Consider the following 11,244-nt stretch of genomic DNA (forward strand, 5'->3'; position numbering starts at 1 on the left):
GGGATGCGTGCGTGAGAGGGCGTATTGACGGTGCTGCACTCAGACGGGATCCCAGAGTGTGCGACTGTGCGCGATCTGTAATGTTCTGGAAGCGTGTTGCCACCTTCGCGCCATGGTGCCCTTTTGTCGTATGGGAGCGGTCGCAGCGTGGGCTCGTCTGATGCCGCCGTTTGTCCGCAGGACCGGTGCGGCAACAAATGGACGTCAATGCATGGCCAGGTGTCCTTCCAGTACTTTTTGCGCAAAGGACCGGGCGCGGGCACCGTCTTCTTTCAGCTGTTTGGCCAGAAGTGCTGCGTGTGCGTGCGCCAGCGGCTGCGCGAGCGCGTCTCTGCCACTGCCACCACCGCCGCCGGCCAGAGCGCGGCTACCGAGCCACATCCAGCCGCCACCGCCGCCGCCCCCGCCGCCGAGCCAGCGGGAGCTGCCGCAGCCGCCGCCGCGGGCGGACGAGGACGACGGCGTGGGCTACGCCAACCCGATGTGGTACCCGGACGAGGTCCGACGGGTGAGTGGGCGCGACCGTTGCGGCTGTCCCTGCGTCGGCGGCAGGCTTCCTGCCGGCCGCCCCCGCGCGCCTCGTGCGATGGCCCTGCCGCCGCCAACCGCTCATCCCGGCCGCAGCCGGAACCGGCGGGGGCGGCGGCGGCAGCGGCGTCTCGCCGGCCGGTTCGTTGAACGGTGGCCGGTCGGCGCTGGTTTTCCCCACGTTGGAGCAGGTCAGCACACGGCGCCGGTGGAACGCTCGCGCGCCGGCCCAGTCCGTTTGGCGAGCAGGCTCCCAATCCGCACCATGCCTGGCCTCGGGCTCCGCCGAGCGCGAGCCGTCGAGCCGCTTTCCCCCTGGCAAACCCAGCGTGGGAAACCGGACCGTCCGGGTCGCGGCATCCGCCCCCGCGCCGGGTGCCGCTACCCATGCGGGGCGTACCTGGGCGGGGGGGGGGGGGGCGGCCAGCCACCCCCACGCTCGAGTCCGCCGGCCTCTCCGGAGGCGTGCCGTGACGCGGCACCACGCGCCGGGGTCAGCCCGCCAGCAGGATGTCCCGGTGCGGCGCTTCTCAGCACGGGACGGCGGGCGTGGCGCCGCCCCGCTCCTGCCTCCAGCTCGCTGCCGCCGCGGTGGGCGTTCGCGCGAGAGGAGACAGCGCCGGCGCGTGGTCGGAGAGCTCCGCTGGGTCGGGCGGTTGGCGACGCTGGCGGGGAACTGACCTAGGAAGGTGGCGCCGAGCCGCCGGAGGGCCGCTCCTCCGCAGCTGCCTGGGCCGAGGCGGGACGGTTCCGCTGGGGCTTTCCGCCCGGCTTTAGTGATTGAGTAGGGTCAGGGGAGCGCAGATTCCGCACTCAGCAATGCTGGCTTGATTTCATTCGAACTTATGTCGCATATTTGCAGATCGTTGGACATTTCGACGCTCAGCGAGCCGGGCGTTTTTCATATTTCTGGCGCAAGCGTGTTTGACTGGTCTGTGGATAGCACATATGTAGCGTGCTCTTGGATGCCTCCGCGTGGCAAGGAGACTGGCAGCAGGCGAGCCGCTTCCGATTAAGGCTCTGTGATCCGTCAGGCGCCGAGCCGACCCGTCTCACCGTCACCCCCTCCTCATCCAGGTGTTGCTGGAGCTGTACGTCCAGGTCACCAGCAAGCTGTACCCGGATCTGCCGCGCGTGGTGCCGCCGTCCGGCCAGCAGCGCCGCTTCGGTCAGCCGCAACAGCAGCACGATCCCAGCCTGTGCCAGGGCTGCGCGGCCGGCACCTGCCGCATGAAGCGGCGCGGCCGGGTAGACCGCGGGCAGCGCGCACCGGATGGGAAAGAGGTTGCCGTGGATTGCGTGGGAGCCGGCGGCGCTGTCTGTGGGAGATGAACGGTGGGTTGTTGGGCGTGCTTTCCAGCGGACGCAGAAGGGGCTACGTTGTGTCGGCGGACCAGTGGTGGGGTCTGGTAACGGGCGGAACGTTCATCCCCGAGGTGTTTTTAAGATGCGCATTTAAACATGTTTTGTTAGGCTAGTTTCAGTCGAACCGGCGACTTCCTTTGAGTTTTGCTTCCTCGCTGCGCACGACAGCGTCTCATAGTCATCATTTTATACGTGTGTGTGCGATGTGCATATGCACCAACATGTTCGTGTGCCATCATTTGTATACACATCGTTGTGTAGGCACTGTTTTAGCGGAACAGATCCACGGAAGATGCGGGTGCTGTTGCGCCCTCCGGAGCGCTCATTGTTCAGAGGGTAGTGCGAAAGTGACACGTTCAACGAGGTTCCAAGGACTAGCTGTCCCGGCTGGGGTCGCGAGGCCGCGGCCGCGGTGGTCGACGAGCTGAGATATGTGCACTGGGTGGCCCGGCCGCATCAGCAGCTGCTCGTGGCCGCGCCGACACGAAGTGACGTCCAACGCACGTGGTCCCTGCTCGCTTCCGACACCAAGCATCACAACTCGCGGTCCAGGGGGCCCGGAAGACTGTAAATTAGCAAACACTTTCCCTAACACGACGAAATTGAAGGCGATCAACGCGATCGACGACCTAAAATCGCGATCAACGACAACGAATTTGCGTTAATGTGTCACTACCCGCTTCGACCCGACTCTGTAAACGTCTTACGGAAACAAAACTTTACGCACTGCACTTATCCAGCGCGAGAAGGACGTCATTGTCTTGCAAATGAATGAACAAAGTATCCCACTGAACAGGCCGAATACGACGCACATTTGTTGAGCGCGTAGGGCGCTCGTCATAAAGTAACCTCCTTTAGCTACCTGCCCCCTCCCCTGATCGCAGGTGATGCATCATATCCTTCGAACACATTATATGCGATACGAGGCGCCGGGAAGCCAATGATATTGTCAGTGCTGTAGTGGGACGCATCACTCCACGACAAAAACAAGACAAACCTGTTGCGGTGCCCGTGCGGTTTCCCAAAAAAGTGCTTTCACCAGCGCGTGAACCCTTGGAATGCAACACAACATGCATCAGTTGTTACTAAAATAACGCCTCCACCAACTCTTGAGCACCAGGAATCAACACTTCACTTGAGCACCAGGAATCAACAGCAAACGCTTCACGAACAAACGACACCCGCGACCGCCTCGCGGTCCTATCCACTGACCGGCGGGGCCAGGTAGAGCGGGAAACACTGGGCTCGGTCGACGGCCCAACTGCACCCCGAGCTCCCGCGTGGCACCGCCGGCCGGCCCGTTTGTGCTGCACTCACGGACGGGTTGGCTCCGTTCGGCGCATGGCCTGCGGTGGCGCCGACCCGCAACCGACGCCAGGGCTGCCACGCTGAACGCCAGCCCCGACGCCGCGCTGCGGTGTTGGTGTTGGAGGCGGCGGGCCGGCGGGATGAGTCCCACCGCCAGCCGACGTCACATGGTGGCCTTCCGACACCACCAGGTCGACATGTCAGGCGTCATCACAAACCTAACCGGCGCTGACGTCACACGGTGGCCTTCCGACACCTCCAGGCCGACATGTCGAGCGCCTGCAGGGCGAGCAGGCGGCGACGGCCCCAGAGCAGCCAGAGGAAGCCGAGACAGACGCAGGCGGCGCTCTCCACATAGCCGTCCATACTAACGAGGCACGAGCCGCCCTCTCCGCAGTCCTGCCGGGCAGACGGCGGGTGTCGCTGAGGCGCCGGCGACGGGGGCGGGGGCGGGCTGGCCGCGGCGACGAGCCCGGGTCGAGCGGGCCATGGACAGGTTGGCCTGACACGACTTGGAGTGGGGTGAGCTGCTAGTGGCAGGGGCGGGGGGAGGGGGGTGGGGGTTCCGATTTGGCAAGTTTGCGAACAGCGTGTTGACCCTGCAGAGGCTATGGCAGGTTACGAGGGCCGACGGTATGTCAACAATGGACAGCAGTCTTTACGACACTCATTCTGAACAGTGCCAAACCGTTCATCCTCGGCCTCCGAGGGATTCATCTCACCAGTTACACAAACTAGGGGACCAAGTGTAAAAGTTTGGACCCTGACGGCCATCAATGTCTGTAAACTACGTCGCAAACACATGACATCTGCAGACATCCACACCATGACTGTAGTGCGAATGACTTGCACCGCCCGTCCTGGGTTTGAAACGGCCATGAGCGCGCGGCTATGTCTTGGAAAAGCTCTCACCGCAGTGGCGCGTCACTTATCCGTCGCTGGCTCGCATGCCATGTCGACCATACAGCGGTGCGGTACGACAGCCGTACAGAGAACGGGTGGACATTTCCAGCGCGCCTCCTTGTGTTACCGAGAGCCGGCGGGGCAGGTGCGGGTCGGTGGCCATACCACGCGTGTGGCCGTTGCATCCAACGAGAGATTAGCTAGATGTGCCGGACAATCCGCAAACCAAAGCATTCCACGCGTTTCCGTGCCCGGGTTTGAACGGATGCGTAGACGAGGACGCGGTCACATAAGCAAGAGCACAGGCATGATCGGTCACAAGAATTAACTCGGCATACATGCTTTCACAATTTGATACTTTTCCACTTCAACAGCAGCATGGGGACGCCACGTATCCATGGCGGAAAGCCCACAACAGACAGCAGTCACCGTCCGCCAACACGCAGCCACGGTGGCCGCGCGTCGCAAGCACGTCCGTAACGCCGCATTGCGTCAGCCGGGTCGCTTTTCCCCACACGGCCCGTCTGCCGGGAGCGGGACGGAGTGGGCTGGAGCGGGTCTCACCTGGTCACTACCGCAAGGGCCACCCCCACCGCCGCCGCCGGCGCAGGCCCTCCAGGTCAGCCGGTCCACCATCCAGAGCATGAGCGTGGCCGGCCAGTTGCGGCACCTTTCGGGGTCCGAGAGGAGCGGTCAGCCAGCTTAAGGCGCACGCGTCACAAAGGTGCGGCGCACCTGCCACAGACGGGATGGACGGGTCCAACGGGCGACAGCCGGGGAGGGGTACCGATGTGGGCCGGGGACGGACGGCGGTGACGGTGTGGCGCCGTGGGAAGTTGATTGATTACGTGGATCCCGGAAACATGATCACACCCTAACGCAAATCTGATAAGGCAAATATGATGAGGCTCGGTAATAGCGTTGGAAATAAAAAAAAACAATAAAAAAACTGGTAGCAGAGTGCAAATTTTCTAAAGTGGAGTACAAAAATATCCGATTGCCGTGGGTCATTACAATTTTATTTATACTATTTTTTAGAAATAGCACTACAATGGGTGGTGCTCACCAAAAGCACCACTTTTCATATACAGCAATTCATGTAAAAGCCCGTTGCGAAATAACGTTGATTTTAATTCCTGTCGGAGGAATGATCTGGGTGGCGCGTAAAAGTATTGGACGAATGGTTTGGGACTCCAGGCGCATGTATGTCTGCCAGCGTTTTAAACGTCCCGTTACAATTGTGGGAGTGACTAAACACGTTAAATGGTTTGCGCCTTCGGCACAGAATGAGCGTTATGTGTAGACTCTTCGCCGACCGTCTCCCAGCGAGCGCGAAAATCGGTCTGGCTGGTCATAGGCTCGGTAATAGTGTTGGAAATAAAAAAAACAATAAAAACCTGGTAGCAGAGAGCAAATTTTCTAAAGTGTTTGAGAAATAGCACTACAATGGGTGGTGCTCACCAAAAGCACCACTTTTCATATACAGCAATTCATGTAAAAGCACTTAAGATGAAAGGAAACATCAGTGCTAAACATGGCACACTGAAACAACATTGTCTCATGCTCTGTATTAGGAAACACAGGTGCACACACACACACACATACACACACACACACACATATATATATATATATATATATATATATATATATATATAATATATATGGGTTTGCAATTTATGACAGGCTGTGTGTGGTAACCGCCCTCTAAAACGGTGGGTGGTTACACACCGGGCTTCAACACCCTTCAACATGGAGGGTGACTACGATACGCACAGCCAGAGAGAAATGGTACACAAAAAATGCGACTGAACGTGCCCCAGACGGCCATCTACTTACACTCAACCACGATCACGCTACTCACGCTCCACCAAGGTCACGCTACTCACGCTCCACCAGCTAACTGGTTTTAAAAGCGGCTAAACATTCATGTCCTCCACCTTCCTAACACATGAGGCCAGCACGTCACAGCCGAATAATAGAAACAGGCAGCAAGCACTCTTAACCGATTTACCGAGCCAGGGCTAGCGCAACGCCTGACAGACCCGTCCAGGTCGGCCAAAAGGGATCGGAGTCAGTCCACTCCGCTGACCCGGCGAATAAAACAATGTATTCATGGATTTTGATGTGCTGCAACCCATATCACTGCGAATTATGATAATCTATGTTGCAATTCATTGATGGTTCTGTCCTAATAAACCCTTCTTAATTTGCCCGGCCAAAGATATGGATGCATGTTATTCTGGTGTCCTGGTGTTTTTGCCGGAGTGAGATGGCTGTCTCCGAACGTTTTTTTGACCATTTACAGCAACGGTTTTCGACTTAAAAGTATATTTTTTAAAGCCTGAAATACCGGCGTTTAATTCACACCCTGAAAGTGACAAATTTAACTTGACTTAAATCCCCAGCTGCCATTAGATTTTGTGTACTCCGAATACCAGGAAGTGGCCAAAAATCCAACCACAGGACGGTTCTGCATGAATTCTAATAAGCCCTTCGTGATGACCGTGATGCCCATCTCTATACAGCTTCCTCCAACTGTTAACAAATCTGTTGAAGGGCATGAGCGCGAGCAGAATATTTATGCTCCTCACAACATCAAAATTGACGACAGGCACGAGGAGGCGATGAGGCGAATTTCAGTCACGTCACGAGGAGGTCACGGGGAGGCGAATCATTAAAACCAATTGGAGAGTTTTGCCATGTTCAACCTCCAAGCTGAGGTGGGAGGCGGGCGCAAACCGCTGAATAGTTGATACGTTTCCGACGCCGAAGTGCGAATGGTTCTCTTATTTGCATTGCCACGACTCAGTGGTGGCGCGTGAGTAAGCGGCCGTTTGTGGTAGGTGCTTCGTTGTGTGGTTTTCTATGACTGTTCGTTGCATCCTTGGCAATTAATGCGGTTCGTCGTCAATGGAAGGTTAAGTTTGTTCGAGTTTTTCGCATTTCCATACATTATTTATCGTATACGTAGGTGGCAACACGGGCTGCTTGCTATTGGGCATCTTAGTCTGGTAGGTGCAAGATTTGTGCTCTGGCAGATATCAATGCATTGCTCATGATTGCTCTAACTAAAAAATCTAACATTGCTCTAACTAAATCGGAAAGTACATCTGTGAGTCGAAGGAAAGCCGTTTACGTTGTAGTGTGTCAGTTGGTAACGTGTTATTCTGTCATATTCTTGAAGCATGTACCCTGTTAACATAGGTAGCCGAGGGTAATTCGAATTAAGATCGGAACGGATCATGCGACGTTAGACCTGTCGCCGGGGTGCGTTTACATGGGCGAGACCGGATTTACGTCTAATTAACGGTCGATATTTCGATCTCGCTTAGTTCGTATCACGGATGTTTGGTGAATGTGTTTGGCGAATGGGCGAAAACTGTGCTTTTGAGGCAAACTGAATAAAAAAGCCGGTACTCTGCGTATGGATGGCGAATGACAAGAGCCATGGCGGGCGGGAGACGGCGTTGAGGGTGATGGGGAAGATGGACTCTTCTGGAAAAACGGTCTGTGCGGGTCTCAGGCTTTATAGCTACAGCACAAGCCATATCACTTAAAACACAAGAGTTGCGTGTTCAGCACTGCTAAATCTGTCCCGTAGTTAGTGTTATATGAAAATGTTACTAGGGGACATGAGACATGTTAACATTTTGCATTGCAAGGAGCACGATCACCGAAATTTGCACAAAACAGGGAAACTGATAAACACATATTCCAGTGTATATTTCTGCTACAGACGGTTTCTTTGATCACAGGTATTCAATCAAGAATGACAAGAAAGTGAACTGGTAAATGAAACTATAAGCTGCTTCATGGCAATGACAGAGATGATGTTCGATTAACATATGTTAGGCCATCCATTCATGACAGTAGCTGCGAAAAGTGCTAGTAAGGCTACTGCTTCCCATTCTGCAATGTGCACCACGGCTTGCTGTTCTGTCGAACATTATTCAGGATGACATTTAAGATACACCTGGAGCCTGTGACACCGAAATATTTGCTGCCATGCTATGGCTAGCAGGAAATCAGCATTGTCTTGTATTGGCCAGTTGCACTCACAAACTAGCCACAGTCTGATCAGGTGGGCCACCCAGCATCATGTCATCTACTTTGTGCAGCCCAAGAAACATATTGCCTACTCCCACACTAATCCATTTATGAGCAGCTTGCAACAGTGAGCTAAGCTACGGAAATAACTCATGAATGCTACACAGTTAGTGGCAGAGCAGGGCATACCTGGGGGCAGCATTGCCATTCAAACTTGGCATGGACTGGCAAGTCAGAATGCAGCTACTTATAGTTATCGGCGCAAAATGACCACCACAGTCGACGCAACCTAAAATCAATGAACAACAATGCAGCTATTTGCCTTTTTGACATACCAGGGTTGAAATGGTGCTTTGATATCCTTGCAGTCAACAGCATTGGGCTGACATGGACTGATGGTAGGTCACACAAACAGCTGTGTTTGCACAGTCCAAATATAATAATATGTGAACCAGCCCGAGAGCTGTGGCATGACGAAAGCAATCTTAGCTCAAAACCCATAACAAAGTATTCATTATGACAACAGTTGAAGGTGTCCGCTCCTCAACGACTCAAAGAAATAAATGCGTGCAAAGTTCTTGCCATTTGTTTCTTTCTGTTTCTTTGAGAAATTGAGACGGGGGGGATACCGATGTTATGGAGCTTGAGCGTGCCAGTGGAGGCTTGGGAGTGGCGTGGCGGTACCACCGGCACGCACGCTCGTCAACGAGCCGGCCGGGCCCCGGGGCGTCGCTAGCGCCGCTCTGACAGGCGGCCGTGATTCACGACGGGCGGCCGCTGATACGGCACAACGGCGCGCTCCGGTGTCACCGGCGAACGAGAGGCCGGTCGCGGCTCGTGTGGCCTCCGGCGCCCCTCTGCCATCGCCCACCGTCAGCCTGCCCTCTCCCCGGGGCCGCCAGCAGCGACGCGACGGAGCGTAGCGTGACGGCCGGTGCCGGAGCTCCAGGCCGCCCTCGGGCCGGACACTGGTCCCAGTGGTTGATGCTAGCGTTTGTCTCCGGTTCTACGCACGGGTTGCCGCTCACTCTGCGTGTGGTGTCTGTCAGCGGCCGGCGTAGTTTCGCTCCCCTCGCCCTGCGATCGAGGGGACCGCTTTGGTCGGTCCAGATAGTCCAGTAGGCACTCGCGCATGGACGGTGCTCTTGCGCTAATGCAGTCTGCGCTTGCATAGTACGAAGCCAGTTAATCGGCTCACACGCTTGCTCCTGGGTTGTCGCGGGCGGGGAGTCAAGCGCTTCAGGTCAGGTCATCAAACACGAGTTGGGGAAGATGCGGGTGGGATCCCTTGCCGTTCCGTTGGACGCGGTGAAAATGGCGAGGCGCCTCCCCGTGGTGCCCACCGTTTCTGCCAGTGTGAGAGGCGGGCGACGCCATATAGCCCCAGCAGCTGTGTGCGTCGTGAAACTTCAATGACACAAATCGCAAGGGCAGAGATCTAGCTACCGATTCAGTTGTATGGATGGGGTGAGGGGAGGGGGGGGGGGGAGAAGGTCCAGTCCCCGAGTTTAAGAGGAAAGTTACGTCAAATGTGGGCTTAAACACGTTTGTCGCATGTCTTGAAGGTAGTTGTTGCCATTTTTCGTTTCTCAGCCCCACCTCAACCTATTTGGCATAACTAGACGCCTGAACGAGGGTTGACGAGCCCTGGTACCCAGCGTAACAGCTCGTCAGCAAAACGTAGTTTGTTTTCGCTGAGCCCGCTGGGGTATGGTGTGTTAGAGCATTCATGGTGTTTCATAGCAATGCTTTCCGTCGTCGGCCGCTGCCAACCGGTCGATTCAGGCACAAGATCCATTTGTCGGCACCGTGGAACCCTGGCACTGTCACCAGCGCGTCATTTTTTGTGTCTTGCTGCGTCTCGGGGGTCGCGTCAGCAGCGCGTCATTTTCAGTGTCTTGCTGCGTCTCGGGGGTCGTGTCAGCAGCGCGTCATTTTCAGTGTCTTGCTGCGTCTCGGGGGTCGTGTCACCAGCGCGTCATGTTCAGCGTCGTGCTGCGTCTCGGGGGTCGTGTCAGTGTCACCAGCGCATCATTTTCAGTGTCGTGCTGCGTCTCGGGGGTCGTGTCAGTGTCACCAGCGCGTCATTTTCAGTGTCGTGCTGCGTCTCGGGGGTCGTGTCAGTGTCACCAGCGCGTCATTTTCAGTATCGTGCTGCGTCTCGGGGGTCGTGTCACCAGCGCGTCATGTTCAGTGTCGTGCTGCGTCTCGGGGGTCGTGTCAGTGTCACCAGCGCGTCATGTTCAGTGTCGTGTCGCGTCTCGGGGGTCGTGCCGTGGAGGCGGTCACCATAAGCGAGCGGGGGTTCGCGGTGCAGGATGCACCATGTTCCGTGGTGCGGCGGCGGGTTGGTCCCAGTCGTCAGCATCGCCCCGTTTCTCCGCTACGTCTTCCGGTCGTAACTGCGTCGCCCTATACGCAATCGTCTTGTCAGGGTGCTGTTCGCCTCAGGCGTGCCGCCCCATCTTTGGCAAGGGCAGTTGGAACAGATGTACGAGGGTAGTAGGCTGTTAGGATTAGAGCCCCTTTCGGCCAGCCATGGCCATTTCAGGGATATGGGGTGAAGGATAGTGGATGCCGGTGGGGCAAAGCTATATGCACCTAGGGTCCCCTCCGCCAAACGTAAGCCTTCACAGGGACCCCTGTGCAGAATATGTGCTGGGCGCTCGAACGGGGCTCTCACCATGGCGGGCACTTACGCCCACTCGTGACTGGTGCACGCCTCAGTGGACCAGCTCGCTCGTTGCGGAGCCTGGTCGGATTAACGGGAGTGTCGCGAGGGTTCAGAATGAAGGAAGAGTGAGGATAATTGGGCGGTGACGAGGGTAGCAGGTTGCAGGTACGCCGCTATGTTGTACGTATACGCCGAGAAGGGGGCCGTATGAGGACTGCACATTCGGGGTAATTTGCCACGCGCTCGGGTGACCAGTTAAATACCCGCCGCTCGGGTGGGCGGAAGTCAGTTTGACCCTCTCCTGAGATTTCAGAAAATAAGAGGGCTGGAGACACCAAATTCACTGGGTGTGTTGACCTGTATGCAAACTCACTTTTGTCAGAATTCGAGGTCCCTAGATCATGACATTCTGGTCA

The 11,244-nt window shown here is 56.4% G+C and overlaps 1 protein-coding gene across 1 annotated transcript; it reads right to left on the reverse strand.

Annotated features, from left to right (window-relative positions):
• Positions 1-2,440: 2,440 nt before the first annotated feature.
• LOC119112586 (acetyl-coenzyme A transporter 1-like) lies at positions 2,441-4,780 on the reverse strand. Its single transcript, XM_037236803.1, has 2 exons — positions 4,669-4,780; positions 2,441-3,600 (listed from the first exon to the last, which is right to left on the reverse strand). Exons 1-2 carry the CDS (start codon positions 4,747-4,749, stop codon positions 3,436-3,438), a joined length of 246 nt encoding a protein of 81 aa, XP_037092698.1. The 5' UTR covers positions 4,750-4,780; the 3' UTR covers positions 2,441-3,435.
• Between the last annotated feature and the right edge of the window lie 6,464 nt (positions 4,781-11,244).

The sequence above is a fragment of the Pollicipes pollicipes genome, unplaced genomic scaffold, assembly GCF_011947565.3.
Source record: "Pollicipes pollicipes isolate AB1234 unplaced genomic scaffold, Ppol_2.1 Scaffold_7261;HRSCAF=8764_pilon_pilon_pilon, whole genome shotgun sequence".
Classification (NCBI taxonomy): domain Eukaryota; kingdom Metazoa; phylum Arthropoda; class Thecostraca; order Pollicipedomorpha; family Pollicipedidae; genus Pollicipes; species Pollicipes pollicipes.

What these genes read in the sequence shown, in the direction of transcription:
- LOC119112586 (XM_037236803.1), bottom strand. Translation starts at nt 4,749, where the DNA reads ATGCTCTGGATGGTGGACCGGCTGACCTGGAGGGCCTGCGCCGGCGGC. An exon ending in GCCCTTGCGGTAGTGACCAG is followed by an intron (nt 3,601 to 4,668) that starts GTGAGACCCGCT and finishes TCTGCCCGGCAG; the next exon opens with GACTGCGGAGAGGGCGGCTC.